Source organism: Chiloscyllium plagiosum, chromosome 7 (assembly GCF_004010195.1).
Source record: "Chiloscyllium plagiosum isolate BGI_BamShark_2017 chromosome 7, ASM401019v2, whole genome shotgun sequence".
Classification (NCBI taxonomy): Eukaryota; Metazoa; Chordata; class Chondrichthyes; order Orectolobiformes; family Hemiscylliidae; genus Chiloscyllium; species Chiloscyllium plagiosum.
This window is the reverse complement of record NC_057716.1, coordinates 109505175-109526540: the sequence shown is the minus strand read 5'-3', so window position 1 is coordinate 109526540 and position 21366 is coordinate 109505175. Positions and strand designations below refer to the sequence as shown.

The 21366-nt window shown below is 45.9% G+C and overlaps 2 protein-coding genes across 3 annotated transcripts in view; both read left to right on the top strand.

Moving 5' to 3' along the window:
- Positions 1-10459, top strand: part of smarcal1 (SWI/SNF related, matrix associated, actin dependent regulator of chromatin, subfamily a-like 1) — a 150871-nt gene extending 140412 nt beyond the window's left edge. For both annotated transcript variants that reach the window (XM_043694414.1, XM_043694416.1), the window contains exons 16-17: positions 3804-3897; positions 9708-10459. In XM_043694414.1, the coding sequence (XP_043550349.1) occupies positions 3804-3897; positions 9708-9938 (325 nt within the window). In that variant the 3' untranslated portion in view covers positions 9939-10459. The remainder of the gene's footprint in view (positions 1-3803; positions 3898-9707) is intronic.
- A 3925-nt stretch (positions 10460-14384) lies between these two features.
- rpl37a (ribosomal protein L37a) overlaps positions 14385-21366 on the top strand; it is a 27141-nt gene continuing 20159 nt past the window's right edge. The window contains exon 1 of the mRNA XM_043694531.1: positions 14385-14448. Within this exon, the coding sequence (XP_043550466.1) occupies positions 14385-14448 (64 nt within the window). The remainder of the gene's footprint in view (positions 14449-21366) is intronic.

Here is a 21366-nt window from a genome sequence, read left to right as displayed (position 1 = left end):
CATGAACCCAAGATTACAGTTGAAGTCATCTTCATGGGTACAGAACTCGGCTATCAGTTTCTGCTTGGTAATTCTGCATTGTTATGTGTCTCGGAGGCCATCTCGGAGCATGCTTACCCAAAGATCAGCAGCTGAACTCCTTGATCGCTGAATTGTTCCCCGACTGGGAGGGAACATCCCTGTCTGGCAATTGTTGCATAGTGTCCATTCATCCGTTGTTATAGCGTCTGCAGGTCTCACCAATATACCATGCCTTGGGGCATCCTTAACTGCAGCGTGTGAGAGAGATCACCTTGGCCAAGTCAAATGAGTATCTGTTGTGTATGAGGTGGGTGGTGTTCCCATGTATAATGGTAGTATCCGTGTCAGTGATCTGGACTGTCTTACAAAGATAGCCATGGCAGGGTTGTGTGAGGTTGTTGTCCTGAAGGCTGAGTAGTTTGCTGCAAAGAATGGTTTGTTGAAGGTTTATCGGTTGTGTAGAGGTGTAGGGATGACCTTGGCGCGATGTTCGTTGTCATCGAGGACGTGTTGAAGGCTGCAAAGAACATGGCGTCATTTCTCCGCTCCAGGGAAGTACTGGATGACAAAGGGTACTCTATCGGTGATTATCCTGTGTAAGTTTTCTGAGGAGGTGTTGAAGATTCTTGCTGTGGCATGTCGGAACTGGTGATTGATAAGTATCGTATCGTATCCTGTTTTTGCACTCATGGCGAGGAATTACTTCAACGACTACACAACGATATCAACAAATTTCATCCCACCATCAGACTTGCCATGGACTACTCTTCAGAATCAGCCTTATTCTTGGACACCTGCACCTCCACACACATCATTTACTGCATCCGCTGCACCTGATGTGGCCTCCTATACATTGGGGAGACAGGCAGCCTACTTTCAGAGAACACCTGTGGGACATCTGCACAAACAACCCAACTGCCCCGTGGCTGAACACTTTAACTCCCCCTCCCACTCCGCCAAGGACATGCAGGTCCTTGGCTGCCACCATTGCCAGACCATGGCAACACGACGCCTGGAGGAAGAGCGCCTCATCTTCCGTCTAGGAACCCTCCAACCACAAGGGATGAATGCAGATTTCTCCAGCTTTCTCATTTCCCCTCCCCCCACCTTATCTCAGTCCCAACGCTCAGACTCAGCACTGCCTTCTTGACCTGCAATCTTCTTCCCGACCTCTCTGCCCCCACCCCCTCTCCGGCCTATCACCCTCACCTTAACCTCCTTCCACCTATCGCATTCCCAACACCCTTCTCCCAAGTCCCTCCTCCCTACCTTTTATCTTAGCCTGCTTGGCACACCCTCCTCATTCCTGAAGAAGGGCATATGCCCGAAACGTTGATTCTCCTGCTCCTTGGATGCTGCCTGACCTCCTGCGCTTTTCCAGCAACACATTTTTCAGCTCTGATCACCAACATCTGCAGTCCTCACTTTCTCCTTATTCTTGGACACGCTCATCTCCATCAAGGATGGACACCTCAATACCTCATTCTACCGCAAGCTCACAGATTACCTCACAACGCTGCACTTCTCTAGCTTCCACTCAAAACGTGGTAAAGAAGCCATCCCCTAGGTACAAGCCCTGCAAATACACAGGATCTACTCCGACAAGGAGAATGCGATGGGCACCTAAAGATGCTGAAAGACACCCTGATAAGAATAGCATACTTAGCATCATGTGACCTCTGACCTTGTCCACGCCAGTTCAACACCGGCACCTCCACATCTCATCACTTAAAAGGCATCTGGATGGGTATATGAATAGGAAAGATTTAGAGAGATATGGGCTAAATGCTGGCAAATGGGACTAGGTCAGATTGGAATATCTGGTCAGTGTGGACAAGTTGGACCAAAGAATCTGTTTCCTTGCTCCATTACTTTATGATTCTGTTTGGTGTGAGTTGGCTTTGTCCATTTTGCCTTCATTTGCCTCCTTTCCCTGGCTGTCATTAGGAAACTGAACTCCAGAAAGTCACCTGCACATTCATGAACCCTCAGGTTTCAGTTCCACACTGAGCGGGAATGAAAAATTGGTTACAGCACAGGAGGAGGCCATCTGTCCATCTTAGCCTGCTGGACAAACTTTCCTCATTCCTGAAGAAGGGCTTATGCCCGAAACATCGATTCTCCTGTTCCCTGGATGCTGCCTGACCTGCTGTGCTTTTCCAGCAACACATTTTCAGCTCTGATCTCCAGCATCTGCAGACCTCACTTTCTCCATCTGTCCATCACTCCTATCCTAGCTCCCCAAAACAGCAGCTAACTTACTACCACTTACCATGTTGCTTCCTTGCCTAGTCATCTTCAAGTAATGATCCAGTTCTATTTAATGCCTTAATTAAACCTGCCTCCATCACACGGGCAGGAAGTGAGCTGGCAGGGTAGCTCTTTCAGGAGCCAGTACAGACACAATGGGTCAAATGGCCTCCATCTATTCTATAAAATTCTAGACTTCAAGTGCTTTCCATACACTAACCACTCACCTTATGAAAAATGTTTTTCCTCACATTGCCATTGCTTCTTTTGAGGCAAACAAACTGCAGATGCTGGAATCCAAGATAGGCAGGAGGCTGGGGGAACACAGCAAGGCAGGCAGCATCAGGAGGGACAGGCAGGAGGCTGGGGGAACACAGCAAGGCAGGCAGCATCAGCAGGTGGATAAGTTAACGTTTCAGGAGTAACCCTTCTTCAGGACTGGGGTGTGGGTGTAGGGGGAACTGCAGATAAAGGGGGTGGTGGGCGCGGGGTGGTGATGTGAGGACAGCTGAAGACTAGTAGAGGGTATGATCCGGTTGGTCAAGGGGAAGAAGGAATACGGTAGGTGGCTGGGAGGAGTGGAAGGGAGAGGGAGGGCTGAGAAGAAAGTTTAGGGATGGGGGGTAGGTTATTTGATTTACCTTAAATTTGTGCCCTCTGGTTCTTGAGCTTTCCATCAATGGAATAGTTTCTCCCTATCCACTCTGTCCAGATTCAGGTTTTTGACATTTCAATCCCCTGTCAGCTTTCTCTACCCAGATTGCTGCTTAGTCTGTGTGGATTCGTTCCAAATTGGTCTCTGTTGGCTAAATGGTCCCATATTCAAATGTACAGCAGATTGCAGGCACTTATCATATATCCCAAACAGGGCATCATGGTTGGGGGCAGTTCACTCACATAGAGCACCAAAGAGTCCCACAGGGCCCCAGGGTGGGGAAAGACCGGTTCCCACAGGGCCCCAGGGTGCAGAAGGGCCCGGTCCCATGGGGCCCCAGGGTGGGGAAAGACCGGTTCCCACAGGGCCCCAGGGTGGAGAAGGGCCCGGTCCCATGGGGCCCCAGGGTGGGGAAAGACCGGGTCCCACAGACTCTAGGGTGGGCAAGGGCAATGTCCCATGGGGCCCCAGGGTAGGGAAAAGCCCGGTCCCAGGGCGGGGAAGGGCCCGGTCTCACGGGACCCCAGGGTGGGGAAGTGGGAAAGGCCCGGTCTCACGGGGCCCCAGGGTGGGGAAGGGCCATGTCTCATGGTGCACCTGTGGGGCTGTGGTCAGGTGGTGGGGTGGGAGGTGTGTTGGGTAGGGAGATTCCCGTCTCCATCAGTAAGAGGGTTTCAAAGATCAGAAGCAAAGCTTCATTAAAAGAGTTTGGAATAGACACTATGTCAAGAACTTAGCTCAGATTTCAGCAGGACAGGGTAATAGATAAAAGTGAGTTGGAGGTAGTGGAAATTGAGGAGAGTTACCTAATATCTGCTGTCAGGTGCCATGCAGCTCCTCTGCAATTTACTGACCTCTGTTCTCAATGTATTTCCAGGCCCATAATTCAAGAAAAGGTCAAGATTCTTGGACAGGCTGGTCTGTCAGAAAACAACTTTGCAGAGACTGAAACAACAGATTATTTTCGACAGGTAAATAACCAGTTTCTCAACTCTGTATTTTCCTCATATAGCCCCATTCTGTACCTGAACTGGGAGTGTTTGGTGAGGACAGTGTAGAGTGATCTTTACTCTGTATCTAGCCCTGTATTGTCCTGGGAATTGGAGAATTATACAGGACTGAAAAGACCCTCTGGCCCATTGAATCTACGCCAGCCATCTGCACTAGTCCCACCTTCCAGCACTTTGAGTCATAGAGATGTGTAGCATGGAAACAGACCCTTCGGTCCTATAACCTTGAATGTTATAACATTCTAAGCTTTCATCCATGTACTTTTGAATGTTTAGCCAGCAAGGAGTTAAAAGAGCTCCTGTAATTTCCTCCCTTGACTCCACAGCAACTTGGGATACAACTCATTCAGACATGTGCATTTGTCCTATTTCAAGCCCACCAAATAATATCAATCTGCTCAAGAACTTCACTGCCCCGCTTCCCAAATTCTGAACCTACATAACCTCCTCATTCAGAGTGAAGACAAATGTGAAGTACGTTAACATGTCTGTCTCCATGCCCTCTTGGTCCATGATGGGCCCTGCTCTTTCCCTTAATGTACTTAGAGAATATCTTGAGATTTTCCCCTCATTTTACCCATCAGTATCTCATCATGCCCTCTCATTGTTCGCCAAATTGCTTCCTTAAGATTACCCCATCCCCGAACATTCTACACTCTGTTCAGACTTCCATTTGTGGATGTGGTGCCATTAAAGCAGGCTGCTTTGCCCTGGGTGATATCAAGCGTCTTGAGTGTTCTTGGAGCTGCACTCATCCAGCAAGTAGAGAGTGTTTCATCACACTTCTGCCTCATGCCTTACAGATAGTAGAAAGGCTTTGGGAAGTCAGGAGGTGGGAAAACAGCCCCAGCCTATTCAGCCTCTCCCCATAGCTCAAACCCTCCAACCCCAGCAACATTTTTATACATCTTTTCTGAGCCCTTTCAAGTTTCACAACATCTTTCCAGCAGCAGGAGACCAGAATTGCATACAGTATTCCAAAAGTGGCCTAAGCAATGTCCTATGCAGTCATAACATGACCTCCCAACTCCTATACACAATGCAGTGACTAATAAAGGCACTCATACCAAACACTACCTTCACTATCCTGTCTACCTGTAAGTCCACTTCCAAGGAATTATGAACTTACACTCTAAGGTCTTTGTTCAGCAACACACCCCAGGACCTTACCAGTAAGTGAGTAAGTCCTGCCCTGATTTGCCTTTCCAAAATGCAGTATCTCACATTTATCTAAATTCAACTCCATCTGCCACTCCTTGCCCATTGGTCCATCTCCTCCAATGTTCATATATATTCATATATATAAATGACAAAAACAGTGGACTCAGCACCGATCCTTGTGGCACACCGCTGGTCACAGGCCTGCAGTCTGAAAAGCAACCTTCCACTATGTGACGATGCTGCCCCTTTAACAAGGTTAATATGTCCTTGGTTTTTTTCTAGAGGGGTCGTAAATACAGAGATGCTGATATGTCTGGAAGTGGCTTCTTTAAACAATGGCAGGGGAGTGACCAGCTCACCCGGTTCCAGTTTTTTTTTTCTAGTTTTGGTTTCATTTTTAGCAGGGAGTAAGAAAACTGCTGATAGCAGAGAAGCAGCCACAGTGAAAAGAGGTTCCATGTTTTAACAGAAGTCTTGCCTGTACTTTCTCTCTGAAATCTCTCCTGCTTGTAAGAACCTGTGTTTGTATTTACTTTTTGCCAAGGGGTGTGTTTATAGGATGTTGCAGGAATTAGAACATCTTCATTATGTGGCAATAGGGTCGGTTGGGTTTTCAAATAAATTGTTATTCTAAATTGTTTTCTTTTGTTCGTGTTTCATCTGTAGTGGTTAAATAAATTTTGTTTTGTTTAAAGCTGAGTGGTTTGAACTGGCTGCATTACTGTTGGAATATCCACTTCACATCTTCTTCAAAAAAAATTTAAAAAGTTAGGGTCTAGGCTACCTTCTTTAAAATATTTTGAGGGGGTCTGGCCTGGTCCATAACAACCACCACTCTGTCTTCTACCTTCGAACTACTTCTGTATCCAAATGGCTAGGTCCCCCCCCCCCCCCCCCCCCGTATTCCATGTAATCTAACCTTGCTAACCAGTCTACATTGAGGATCGTTGTCAAACACCTTACTGAAGTCCATATAGATCACATCCACCACTCTGCCCTCATCGATCCTCTTTGTTACTCCTTAAAAAAACTCAATCAAGTTGGTGAGAGATGATTTTCCACAAACAAAGCCATGTTGACTATCCCTAATCAGTTCTTGCCTTTCCAAATACCTGTAAATCCTGTCCAACAGAATTCCCTCCAATAATTTGCCCATCACTGATGTCAGGCTCAGTGGTCTATAGATCCCTGACTTTTCCTTACCACCTTTCTTAAATAGTGGCACCACATTAGCCAACCTCTAGTCTTCAGGCAGCTCACCTGCAGCTATTAATGATACAAATATTTCAGCAAGGGCCCAGCAATCACTAGCTTCCCAGAGTTCTATGGTACACCTGATCAGGTCTTGGAGACAGAACAAAGAAAATTTACAGCCCAGGAACAGGCCCTTCAACACTCCAAGCCTGAGCCGATCCAAATCTACTATCTAAACCTGTCGCCCAATTCCTAAGCATCTGCATCCCTCTGCTCCCCACCTACTCATGCATCTGTCCAGACGCATCTTAAATGAATCTACCGTCCCTGCCTCTACCACATCTGCTGGCAACACATTCCAGACACACACCACCCTCTGTGTAAAGTACTTGCCGTGTGTATCCCCCTTAAACTTTGCACTTCTCACCTTGAGAGCATGACCTCTCGTTATTGAATTCTTCACCCTGGGAAAGAGCTTATCTCTATCTACCCTGTCTACACCCTTCATGATTTTGTAAACTTCAATCAGGTCCCCCCTCAATCTCCTTGTATTCTAATGAAAACAAATCTAACCTACTCAACCTCTCTTCATAGCTAGCACCTTCCATACCAGGCAACATCCTCATAAACCTTCTCTGCACCCTCTCTAAAGTGTCCACATCCTTTTGGTAATGTGGCAACCAGAACTGTACACAGTATTCTAAATGCGGCCAAACCAATGTCTTGTACAATTTTAACATGACTTGCCAGCTCTTATACTCAATACCCCATCCGATGAAGGCAAGCATACCATATGCCTTCTTGACCACTCTATCCACCTGTGCAGCAATCTTCAGGGTACAATGGACCTGCACTCCCAGAACTCTCTGCTCATCAACTTTTCCCAAGGCTCTTCCTTTTACAGTATAATTTGCTCTAGAATTAGATTTCACAAAATGTATCACCTCACATTTGTCTGGATTGAACTCCCATCTTCCACTTTTCTGCCCAACTCTCCAGTCTATATTCTTCTGTATTCTTTGACAGTCCCTTATGCTTTCTGCTACTCCACCAATCTTCTTGTCATCTGCAAACTTGTTGATCATATCAACAATGTCCTCTTCCAGATCATTTATGTATATCACAAACAACAGTGGCCCCAACACTGACCCCTGTGGAACACCACTGGTCACCTTTCTCCATTTCGAGAACTCCCCTTTAACTACTATTCTGTCTCCTGTTGCTCAACCAGTTCTTTATCCACCTAGTTGGAACACCCTGCACACCATGTGACTTCACTTTCTCAATCAGTTTACCATGGGGGGAACCTTAATCAAACGCCTTACTAAAGTCCATGTATATGACATCTACAGCCCTATCTTCATCTATCAACTTGGTCACTTCCTCAAAGAACTCTATTAAGTTGGTAAGGCATGATATCCCCCGGTCAAAACCATGTTGCCTATCACTGATAAGCCCATTCTTTTCTAAATATAAATAGATCCTATCCCTCAGTACCTTCTCCAGCAACTTTCCCACCACTGACGTCAGGCTCACTGGTCTGTTGTTACCCGGAATATCCCTACTACCCTTCTTGTTCAGGGGACAACATGAGTAACCTTCCAGTCCTCCAGCATCTCACCTGTATTTAAGGATGCTACAAAGATATCTGTCAGGGTCCAAGCTATTTCCTCTCTCGCCTCTCTCAGCAACCAGGGATAGATCCCATTCAGTCCTGGGGATTTGTCCACCTTAATAGCCTCTAGCCTACCTAACACATCTTCCCTATTTATGTCAACGTCATCCAGACTAATAAACTTCTATCTCTAATCTCAACATTCATCATGTTCCTCTCCTCAGTGAACACATGCAAAGATTTATCCATCTTTGTGTTTTAAGACTCCAGCACCACATCCTCTGTAATATGGTCATTTTTCAAGCTATTCATTTCTCCACATTCTCTATCTTCTTTATTCTTCTACACAGTAAACACTGATGCAAAATACTCATTTAGTATCACCTGAATCTCCTGTGGTTCCACACACAGGCAGCTTTGCTGATCTTTAAGGGGCCCTACTCTCTCCGTAGTTACCCTTTCGTCCTTAATGTTTTATGGAATCCTTTTGGATTCTCTTTAACCCTGTATGCCAAAGCTATCTCATGTCCCCTTTTTGCCCTCCCGATTTCCCTTTTAAGTATACTCCTCATGCCTTTATATTTTTCCAGGGATTCACTCGATCTCTACTGTCAATGCCTGATATTTGCTTCCTCCTTATTCTTTAGTAAAACTTCAGTTTCTGTAGTCATCCAGCCTTGCCCTTCACCCTAACAGGAACATACTGTTTCTGCACTCTCATGATCTCATGTTTGAAGGTTCCCATTTTCTAGCCATCCTTTTATTTGCGAACATCTGCTCCACATCAACTTTTGAAAGTTCTTGCTTAATACATCAAAATTGACCTTTAGAACTTTAACTTTTAGATCCAGTCTATTCTTTTCCACCATTATTTTAAAACTAATAGAATTATGGTCAGTAGCCTCAAAGTAGCCCATTGATATCTCAGTCACCTACCCTGCCTGGTTTCCCAACAGTAGGTTAAACATTGCACCTTCTCTAGTAGGTACATCCACATACTGAATCAGGATATTTTCTTGTACACAACACATTCCTCTCCATCCAAGCCAATAACACTATGGCAGTCCCAGTCTAATTGGAAAGTTAAAATCCACAACTGAGATCACCTTACAAATTTGTTTCTCAATTTCCTGCTGACTATTGTACGGTCTGTCATTCAATCCCAATTACCTTTCCTGTATGCATTCCCAGGAATATCCTTCCTAAGTACAGCAGTAATATTATCCTTAATAAAAAATACTACACCTTCTCCTTGCCCCTCTTTCTATCCTTCCTTTACCCTGGAACATAAAACTGCCAGTCCTGTCCATTCCTGAACCACGTCTCTGTAATTGTTATGATATCCCAGTTCCTAACCACACCCTGAGTTCATCTGCCTTCCCTTTAGGCTTCTTGCATTGAAATAAATGCAGTTTAATTTATCAGTCCTACCTTGTTCTCTGCTTTTTAAAAGCCTTTTTCAAACAGAGAGTGGTGGGAACGTGGATTGCCCTGGAAAGGTAGCTGAGGCAGGAAACCTCACAACATCTGCTGTATGACTATAATTTTATGGCATAGTTCTTGTTCCTGGTTTGTGTGTTTCTATGCCACACAGTCCAGAGTTTTGAGCTGCTTGTGTGCCCTGGACTTGTGTGGGAAATTTTTTCAAGGACTAGGGGACTTTCAGGATCTTGAGAGGAGATGGAGGCTTCGTTTTGGTCTTTAGATATAGGCTTTTTGACTTGGATTTGGACTTTTGGACTTTTGGTCACTTCCATTTTTATTATTTGATGAATCTGAGTTGGTTTATATTTGTCTATAGGGTCCAAGACAGATGAAAATGGTTGATTTTCTCCAAACAGCATTTGATTCTGAAGATATAGATGATGAAGCTCTTCTGCTTGAAGCTGCTGATGTCTGTCTTCATTCTCACCGGGACACTGGCATCGATCCTGGAAGCAGCTTCTGCACTGACACTGGAATTTCGCAACAATCTAATGATACAGAGAGTCCCCCTAAAAAGAGACGGATTGAGGAGTATTTTACCAAATAATGCGATTCTATTTGAAATAAGAAATTCAACCAGAAAATGCACATATTTGTGTAAATGAGTACATTTTGTAAATAATGTATAGTAAAAATGGTCATAAACTGAAACAATGTTTTACAAAGGAGTGCAACTAAGACTCAGTTAGTCTGGAGAAATTTGGTGAAGAGCATGTATAGTTTTTATACCTGCATTAAGTGCTAAATCATCTAGAAACAACCTAGGGGGTGTGGTTGTACGTTAATGGGAATTTGGGGGGGTGTGAGTGAGGGGGCTGTGACGTTGTGTTGAAATGGTGTAGGTTGTTATGTCTTAGGTTGGAGGTGTGTGCTACATTCTTTTTTCAGTCCCAGTCCTCCATTGATCACAACAAAATTTAAATTGAACAGATTGGTGAAATAGGCAATTCTATAATGTTAGTGTGTGTCTGGTTCAATGTATGAACAAACCAGCTAAGTTTCTTTAGACAGCAACAAATAACTGGTTTACAGACCCTCTCAAATAAACATACAACAATTATTGACAAAGTTTGCATACTTAAAATTCCTTGATAACAAAAGAAACATGAACACACATAAACTCATGAAGAAAGAAATGTCACAGATTGTCCAAAATGGCGCTCTAAATCCAAAATTATTCTACAAACACAAGCTGTTGACGCTGGGATGTCTCCCTGGACTGGTTATGTTCCCTTTTTTGGAGGTGAGGTGGTAGATACCAACTAATCATTTAGCTCATGCACTTTGCTGAGAAGAATTATAAAGTCACATTGGACTGTTGCTCCTCAGGCAGGTCTCCAATTCTCTGAGTTCAAAAATACAATCATCTTACTCCACCCATAGTCTGGGCTTCTTGACCTCCTCTGCAAAGGTTTCCAAGCTTCATGACTCCATTGAAGCTCCTTGCTCCTTGCAGATCCAACATTATTGGACCCCATGCCTTTTCCTCCAGACAAATTCATATTTAGATGAATCTATATACAGAGGAACCTCGATTATCCGAATATCAATTATCTGAATATCAGATTATCTGAAGGAGACCTCGAGGTCCCGATGGAAACATTACATCAAAGGCGTGTTTTCAACACTGATCGCAGCTTTTGTTTATATTGATTAAAAGTGAACTCGGCCAAGAACAGTCCTGCACTGGGAGCCCAGGCACCATCTTCAAATGACTGAGGTCCCGCCCACTCTATTCCCACACACTTTCCCTGGAGTTTAACACAGGTGTGTACCCTAAACCTCCCCCCCCCCCCCCCCCCCCCCCCCCCCTCCCCCCCCCCCCCCCCCCCCCCCCCCCCCCCCCCCCCCCCCCCCCCCCCCCCCCCCCCCCCCCCCCCCCCCCCCCCCCCCCCCCCCCCCCCCCCCCCCCCCCCCCCCCCCCCCCCCCCCCCCCCCCCCCCCCCCCCCCCCCCCCCCCCCCCCCCCCCCCCCCCCCCCCCCCCCCCGGCGGGCGGTGTTGGATGGGGTGGGGGGTAAGGGGCTGGTGTTGGACGAGGTTAGTGGCGGGGCGGGTGGGGGCTCGCGTGTGGCGTGGTGTGCTGCTGCCTTGTCTCCTGAACAGGGAGCGGACTTAACAGAAAACTCCAAGCCCCAGAGGAAAGGCATTGAATCAATTATCCGAACAATCAGTTATCCGGACACAGTAGTGCCTGTCCATTTTGTTCAGATAATCGAGGTTCCTCTGTAATCATTTTTATAAAATTTACCTTTGGATCACATCAGTTCATAACGCATCGACCCTTGAGAGAAATGAAATGTAGCCCAGATTTTCCTTTAATTCACTCATGGGACAGTGGTGCTGGTAGGGCCAACATTTATTCCAAATTGCCCTTGAGAAGGTAGTGGTGAGCTATTTTCTTGAGCCACTGTAATCCATGTGCTGTAGGTAGATCCACAATGCTGTTACAGTGGAAGTTCCAAGATTTGGCCAGCAACACTGAAGGAGTGAGTCCTTCCAGCCTGATCTGACATACTATATAATCATGGCTAACCCACTGGGACAATGTTATATTCACTGTTTCCCTCCACACCCCTTAATACCTTTAATACCTAAGAATTTATTTTCAACAAAGTTGATATCAGTAACCCATGAATTTGGAGATCATATATAGGGTTTACCAGGTAAGGATAGCAACTTCTAGAGTCATATTGGACTCAAAACATTAACTTATTTTTATTCACTTGTGGGACGTAGGCTTCGTTAGCTAGCTAGCATTTGAATGAATGATTTATTGTGACGTATTTTACAGTCAACAATACAGTAAAGTATTGTGAAAAGCTTCAAATGTTGCCACGATTCGGCTCCATTTTGAATAACTGAAGAATTTTAAAAATTTTAAAAATTGCTGAAAAAGAGTTCACCTTCATCCCACCATCTCCATTATGGTCCCTGAGCTGGCTTATCAACATTGGTGGGTCCCACGCAGGTGGCAGTGCAGGCAATGTCAGAGTCACCATTCCACAGGCACCATCTGTTCACCGCAATCAATGCTGCTCCTACTACTGCATTGCCACCGTCTGCTTTCGAATGAAAACATCAAGATCGACTCTTATTCAGGCACCATCTTTTCAACCACCTCACTGACATCACCCCTGCTGACATATCAGCTGCCGATGCCCGGTTCCATGTTGGATCCACCCTTGCCCTCTGCCAACAAAAGCCACAGAAAGAAAATGACGGAAAAGAAATGCAGATGGAAATAGGAGCAGAGGAATCCTGGGCTCAAGAGCCTGAACTTGGCATTCTCCTCCTCCACCATTATACGAGACCTAATTTATTGCCTGTCCCTAATTGTTCGAGAAGATAGTGGTCAGGTGAATGCTTGGTTAAAGGATGATGCAGGAGGGAGGCCTTTAGATTTTTGGATCATTGGGACAGTTTCTGGGATAAGTGGGTTCTGTACAAACTGGATAGACTGCTCCTGAACTGGAATGGGTCTAATATCTTTTCTGGGAAGTTTGTTTGTGCAGTTGGGGAGGTTTTAAACTGATTTAGCAGAGATATGGGGCACAGAATAGATGTAAAGTCAGGAGCAAGGCCCAATTAGACTTAAGTTCATAAGACATACGAGCAGAAATTAGACCATTCAGCCCATTGAGTCTGCTCTGCCATTCAATCATGGCTGATAAGTTTCTCAACCCCGTTCTCTGCTTTCTCCCCATAACTCTTGATCCCCTTGATATTCAAGAACCTATCTATCTCTGTCTTAAATATACTCAATGACCTGGCCTCCACAGCCTCCTTTGGCAGTGAATTCCATAGATTCACCACTCTCTGGCTGAAGAAGTTTCTCCATATCTCCGATCTAAAAGGTCTTCCTTTTACACTAAGGCTGTGCTCTTGAGTCCTAGTCTTTCCTCCCAGTGATGTTGGTGAAGTCAAATGACTATTTCTCATCTGTATTCACAAAGGAGATGTAGCTGGGCAGAAGTGGTTTTAGATGTTTTAACAGGTGTATCGGTTTATAATTCCTCAGGGCCTGATAAAATGTATCCCAGGCTCATCTTCCGGCTAGGAACCCTCCAACCACAAGGGATGAACTCGGATTTCACCAGTTTCCTCATTTCCCCTCCCCCCACCCTGTCTCAGTCAAATCCATCAAATTCAGCACCGCCTTCCTAACCTGAGATCTTCTTCCTGACCTCTCCGCCCCCACCCCAGTCTGACCTATCACCCTCACCTTGACCTCTTTCCACCTATCACATTTCCGACGCCCCTCCCCCAAGTCCCTCCTCCCTACCTTTTATCTTAGCCTGCTGGACAAACTTTTCTCATTCCTGAAGAAGGGCTTATGCCCGAAACGTCGATTCTCCTGTTCCCTGGATGCTGCCTGACCTGCTGCACTTTTCCAGCAACACATTTCCAGCTCTGATCTCCAGCATCTGCAGACCTCACTTTCTCCTCAAAGATTTCCTCCCAATGGAAACATCCTCCCAACATCCAAGAGTAAGAGGATTGCCGGGGTAAGAAAGGGGCCTGTTATGGAACAAGGAGGTGACCTGTGCGTGGAGCCAGTGATGTTGGTGAGGTCAAATTCACAAAGGAGATGTAGCTGGGCAGAAGTGGTTTTAGATGTTTTAACAGGTGTATCGGTTTATAATTCCTCCGGGCCTGATAAAATGTATCCCAGGCTGCAGTGGGAGGCAAGGGAGGAGATTGCTGTGGCTCTGGTGGAGATATTTAATACTTTGGCCACAGGTGAAGTGCCAGATGACTGGAGGATGGGTAATGTGGTTCGTTTGTCCAAGAAGGGCAGCAGTGATAGGCAAGTTAATTATAGTTCAGATAGTCTGACATCTGTATTGTTGGGAAAGAAATTATCAGGTAGACAATTAATCAATACTTGGAAAGGTAGGGATTGATAAGAGATAATCAACATGGATTTGTTCTAGGGAGATCCTGTCTGGCAAATTTAATAAGAGTGTTTTGAAAATGTGACAATGTATTGACATGGGTAGTGCAGTTGTTGTGGTTCACATGAACTTCAGTAAGGTCTTTGACAAGGTCCCACATGGTAAGAGCCCATGCGATCCAAGGTAAGTTGGCAAATTGGATCTAAAGTTGACTTACAAATAAGAGGCAAAGGGTGATGGTGGAGGTTTTTTTTTTGTATTTGGAAGCCTTTGTTGAACAATGTACTACACAGATCGGTGCTGGGACGTCATAGTGATTGGTACGAATGAGCAGCTTCCTCGGCCATTCCAGACTTCGGTTGAGAAACAACCACATCTGGAGTCACATGTAGACCAGACCAGGTGAGGTGGGCAGAGTTCCTTCCCTGAAGGAGATTAGTGAACCAGATGGGTTTTTCTGATAACCAACAATGGTTTCATGGTCATCTGTAGTTTCTTAATTCCAGATGTTTAATGAATTAAAATTTCTTTATCTGTCATGGCAGGATTTGAATCTGGGTCCTCAGAACAATAACTGAGGTGAGGTGAGAGGGTGGAGAGAAACGAGGGCTACTGGGAAATTTTTAAGTGGGTGAGATCTAAACCGAGACCCTACACCGTGGGGCCTCCCTCCCACCCACTTCCTCTAACCTTTTAGTAAGAATCTGTAAACGCAGTAGGTTTTCAGGTTTTCTCTTTTTATTTTCTTCTCTTCCTTTGTTTAGTCCTGTGCAGGCTTTCAGATTAGCGAGGTATGACTGATTGATAGGGCAGTCGCATGTTCCTCCTGCAGAAGGTGGCAAGTGAGAGACAGTGCACGTGTCTCTGCTGACCACATCTGCAGGAAATGCACCCAACTCCCAGCACCTTGAAAACTGAGTTAGGGAACAGGAGCTGGATGAACTATGGATTATCCGGAGGCTGCGGGAGAAATTGCGAGGGTGTACAGGGAGGTGGTCACTCCCCAGACACCGGATAAGGACAGCTGGGTTACAGTCAGGGGGAGGAAAGGGAGCTAACAGAAAGGGCAGGGATCCCCTGTGGCCGTTCCCCTCAGCAATAAGTATACCATTTTGGATACTGCTGGCGGGGACGGCCTATCGGGGGAAGCCGTAGTTGTCAGGTCTCTGGCACTGAGGCTCCGAAGGGAAGGAGGGAGAATAGAAAAGCGCTAGTGGTAGGGGACTCAATAGATAGATTGACAGGAGATTTTGTGGTCAGGAACAGTACTCCCAGAAGGTACGTTGCCTCCCTGATACCAGGGTCCAGGATGTTGCCGATCGGGTTTACAAGATTTTGAAGGAGGAGGGGGAGCAGCCAGAAATCGTGGTACATATTGGCACCAATGATATAACCAGGAAAGGGATTGAGGATCTGAAAAGTGAATACAAACAGTTTGGTTGGAAGTTGAAGAGCAGGACAAGCAGAGTAGTGATCTCAGGTTTGCTACCGGTGCCACGAGATAATGAGGTGAGGAACAGGCAGCAAATGCAGCTTAACGCGTGACTGCGAGGCTGATGCAGGAGGGAGGGCTTCAGATACCTAGACCATTGGGATACCTTCTGGGGAAGATGGGACCTGTACATGAAGGACAGGTTGCACCTGAACTGGAGGGGCACAAATATGCTGGGTGGGAAATTTGGTCGTGTGGTTCAGGAAGGTTTAAACTAGTTTGGCAAGGGGGTGGGAATCAGAGCTACATATCTGAGAGGGGTACAGTTACAGATGGGGCAGTGACAGGATGTAGTGAATGTATTGGGAAGATTTCTTACGTTATTAAACAAAGGGTTCGGTTAAAGTGTGTCTGCTTTAACGCAATGAATGTCTGAAATAAGAGTGATGAACTTAAGAGCATGGATCAGTACTTGGGGCTATGATGTTGTGGCCATAACGGAGACGTGGGTTTCACAGGGGCAGGAATGGTTGCTTGATGTTCCAGGGTTTTGAACATTTAAAAAGAACAGGTGAGGTGGATAAAGAGGAGGGGGTGTAGCATTGCTGATCAGAGAATGTATCACAGCTACAGAAACGAAGTTGTTGAGGAAGGTTTGTCTACTGAGTCAGTATGGGGGGAAGTTAGCAACAGCAAGGGAACTGCCACCACATTGGGGGTTTTCTACAGACCCCCCTAATAGCAGTAGAGAGATTGAAAAACTGATAGGCCGGCAGATTTTGGAAAAATCTAGATAGAGTCATAGAGATGTACAGCATGGAAACAGACATAGAACATAGAACATTACAGCGCAGTACAGGCCCTTTGGCCCTCGATGTTGTGCCGCCCTGTCATACTAATCTGAAGCCCATCCCACCTAATCCATGTACGTCCATTTGCCTGTCCAATGACGACTTAAATGCACTTAAACTTGATGCTCTGATTATCTTGTATGTCTCTATTAAGTCACCTTTCAACCTTCTCTCTAACGAGAACAGCCTCAAGGCCCTCAGCCTTTCCTCGTAAGACATTCCTTCCATACCAGGCAACATCCTAGTAAATCTCCTCTGAACCCTTTCCAAAGCTTCCACATCCTCCTTATAATGCGGTGACCAGAACTGTATAAAAACAAGTATGGCCATACCAGAGCTTTGTACAGCCTCCTGATTCCGGAACTCAATCCCTCTATTAATAAAGGCCAAAACACTGTATGCCTTCTTAACAACCCTGTCAGTCTGGGTGGCAACTTTCATGGATCTGTGTACATGGGCACCGAGATCTCTCTGCTCATCTGCACTCCCAAAAATCTTACCATTAGCCCAGTACTTTGCATTCCAATTACTCTGTCCAAAGTGTATCACCTCACACTTGTCCACATTTAACTCCATTTGCCACCTCTCAGCCCAGCTCTGCATCCTATCTATGTCTCTCTGCAACCTACTACATCCTTCATCACTATCCACAACTCCACCGACCTTAGTGTCGTCCGCAAATTTACTAACCAATCCTTCTAAGCCCTCATCCAGGTCATTTATAAAAATGACAAACAGCAGTGGACCCAACACCGACCCTTGCAGTATGCTGCTAGTAACTGGACACTAAGATGAACATGTTCCATCAACTACAACCCTCTGTTTTGTTTCAGCAAGCCAATTACTGATCCAAACTGCTATGTCTCCCACAATCTCATTTCTCTGCATTTTGTATAATAGCCTACCGTGGGGAATCTTATTGAACGCCTTGCTGAAATCCATATACACCACATCAACCGGTTTACTCTCATCTACCTGTTTGGTCACTTTGTCAAAAAACTCAATAAGATTCGTTAGGCACGACCTACCCTTCACAAAACCGTGCTGACTGTCCCGATCAGATTATTCTTTTCTAGATGGTTATAAATCCTATCTCTTATAACCTTTTCCAACACTTTGCCAACAACTGAAGTGAGACTCACTGGTCTGTAATTACCAGGGTTGTCTCTACTATCCTTTTTGAACAAGGGAACCATATTTGTTATCCTCCAGTCCTCAGGCACTATACCTGTAGATAATGATTTGAAGATCAATGCCAAAGGCTCGGCAATCTCTTCCCTTGCTTCCCAGAGGATCCTAGGATAGATCCCATCCAGCCCAGGGGACTTGTCTATTTTCACACTCTGCAGTATTTCTAATACCTCTTCCTTGTGAACCTCAATCTCTTCTAGTCTAGATGCAACCTCTGTATCTTCCTCGCCAACATTTTCATTTTCTATAGTGAACACTGTCGAAAGATATTTATTTAGTGCTTCCCCTATCTCCTCTGACTCCACACACAACTTCCCACTATTATCCTTGATTGGCTCTAATTTAACTCTCGTCATTCTTTTATTCCTGACATACCTATGAAAAGCCTTAGGGTTAACCCTGATCCTATCCGCCAACAACTTCTCATGTCCCCTCCTGGGTCTTCTGAGCTCTCTTTTTAGGTCTTTCCTGACCTTCTTGTAACCCTCAAGCGCCCTAACTGAGTTTTCACATTTTGTCCTAACATAAGCCTTTTTCTTCTTGACCAGGGATTCCACTTCCTTAGTAAACCACGGCTCACACGCTCGATATTTTCCTCCCTGCCTGACAGGTACATACTTATCTAGGAAACAGAGGAGTTTTTCCTTGAATAAGCTCCACATTTTTAATGTGCTCATCCCCTGCAGTTTCCTTCCCCATTCTACGCTTCCTAAATCTTTCCTAATTGCATCGTAATTTCCCTTCCCCCAGCTGTAACTCTTGTTCTGTGGAGTACACCTATCCCTTTCCATCACTAAAGTAAATCTGACAGAATTGTGATCGCTGCCTCCAAAGTGCTCACCTACTTCCAAATTTAACACCTGGCCAGGCTCGTTACCCAGTACTAAATCTAAAGTGGCTTCACCCCTTGTATGCCTGTCTACATACTGTTTCAGGAAGCCCTCCTTCACACACTGGACAAAAACTGACCCATCTATAGTTCTCGTACTGTAGTGATCCCAGTCAACATTTGGATAGTTGAAGTCCCCCATGACAACTACCCTGCCTTTCTCACTCCTATCGAGAATCATCTTTGCTATCCATTCCTTTACATCTCTGGGACTATTCGGATGCCTATAGAAAACTCCCAGCATGGTGACTTCTCCTTTCCTGTTTCTAACCTCAGCCCATACTACCTCAGTTAACGAGTCCCCAAACATCCTTTCTACAACTGTAATATTGTCCCTGATCAACAATGCCACATTTCCCCCTCTTTTACCATCTTCTCTGTTCTTACTGAAACATCTGAATCCCGGAACCTGCAACAGCCATTCCTGTCTCTGCTCTATCCATGTCTCCGTAATGGCCACAACATCGAAGTCCCACGTACCAACCCACGCTGCCAGTACACCCAGTTTATTTCGGATGCTCCTCGCGTTGAAGTCCACACACTTCAAACCAAGTTCTCGCTTGCCAGTGTCAGGTACTTGATTTTGGAACTCCCTACTCTCATCTTCTTCTGTACCTATCCTACAATTTTGGTAAAAACAATGACTGCAGATGCTGGAAACCAGATTCTGGATCAATGGTGCTGGAAGAGCACAGCAGTTCAGGCAGCATCGAGGAGCTTCAGCAAAATCGACGTTTCGGGCAAAAGCCCTTCATCAGGAATAAACTCCCATCCCCCTGCTGGATTAGTTTAAATCCATCTTAATAGCTTTAGCGAATTTCCCACCCAGGATATTGGTACCCCTCTGGTTTAGATGAAGACCATCCTGCTTGTAGAGGGCCCACCTACCCCAGAAAGAGCTCCAATTATCCAAAAACCCGAAACCCTCCCTCCTGCACCATCCCTGTAGCCCCATGTTCAGCTCCTTTCTCTCCCTATTCCTCACCTCACTAGCACATGGCATTGGCAGCAAACCAGAGAAAACAACTCTGTTTGTCCTAGCTCTAAGCTTCCATCCTAGCTCCCTGAATTTCTGCCTCAAGTCCCCATCTCTCTTCCGACCTATGTCATTGGTGCCAATGTGGATCATGACTTGGGGCTGCTCTCCCTCCCCCCGAAGGATCCCAAAAACACGATCAGAGACATCACGGACCCGGGAGGCAGCACACCAACCGTGAGTCTCTCTCGTCCCCACAGAACCTCCTATCTGTTCCCCCTAACTATCGAGTCCCCAATGACTACTGCTCTGCTCCTCTTCCCCCTTCCCTTCTGAGCAGCAGGTGCCCCACTGCTTTCCCCTGGTAAGTCATCCCCCCCCCCCCAACAGTATCCAAAACGGTATACTTATTGTTGAGGGGAATGGCCACAGGGGATCCCTGCACTGCCTGCCGGTTCCCTTTCTGTCCCCTAACTGTCACCCATCTGTCTTTTTCTTTTATCTAGGGAGTGACTACCTCTCTAAGTCCTGTCAATAACCCCCTCTGCCTCCTGATTGATCCTAAGTTCATCCAACTCCAGCTCCAGTTCCCTAACGCGGTTTTCGAGGAGCTGGTGCTGGGTGCACTTTCCACAGATGTAGTCAGCAGGGACACTAGTGGTGACCCTTCCCACATTCTGCAGGAGGAACATTCCACTGCCCTAAACTCCATTCCCACTATTCTAACTCCCAAAGTGACTACTAAAAAAAGGATTAGGAAATAAACTAGTTACCTTACCTTGTCAATCTGGCTTCCACAACTTTTTTTTTAGGTTAGAGGAGGAGCATGGGTGGGAGACACTACCCTTCGGTCCAACCTGTCCATGCCGACCAGATATCTGCAAACCAGATATCCAAACCCAATCTAGTCCCACCTGCCAGCACCCGGCCCATATCCCTCCAAACCCTTCCTATTCATACACCCATCCAAATGCCTCTTAAATGTTGCAATTGTACCAGCCTCCACCACTTCCTCTGACAGCTCATTCCATACATGTACCACCCTCTGCATCAGAAAGTTGCCCCTTAGGTCTCTTTTATATCTTTCCACTCTCACCCTAAGCCTATGCCCTCTAGTTCTGGACTCCCCGACCCCAGGGAAAAGACTTTGTCTATTTATCCTATCCATGCCCCTCGTAATTATGTAAACCTCTACAAGGTCACCCCGCAGCCTCCTACGCTCCAAGGAAAACAGCCCCTGCCTGTTCAGTCTCTCCCTATAGCTCAAATCCTCCAACCCTGGCAATATCCTTGTAAATCTTTTCTGAATCCTTTCAAGTTTCACAACATCTTTCCGATAGGAAGGAGACTAGAATTGCATGCAATATTCCAACAGTGGCCTAACCAATGTCCTGTACAACCGCAACATGACCTCCCAACTCCTGTACTCAGTACTCTGACCAATAAAGGAAAGTATACCAAACACCTTCTTCACTATCCTATCTACCTGCGACTCAACTTTCAAGGAGCTATGAACCTGCACTCTAAGGTCTCTTTGTTCAGCAACACTCCATAGGACCTTACCATTAAGTGTATAAGTCCTGCTAAGATTTGCTTTCCCAAAATGCATCACCTCGCATTTATTTGAATTAAACTCCATCTGCCACTTCTCAGCCCATTGGCCCATCTGGTCCAGATCCTGTTGTAATCTGAGATAACCCTCTTCGCTGTCCACTACACCTCCAATTTTGGTGTCATCTG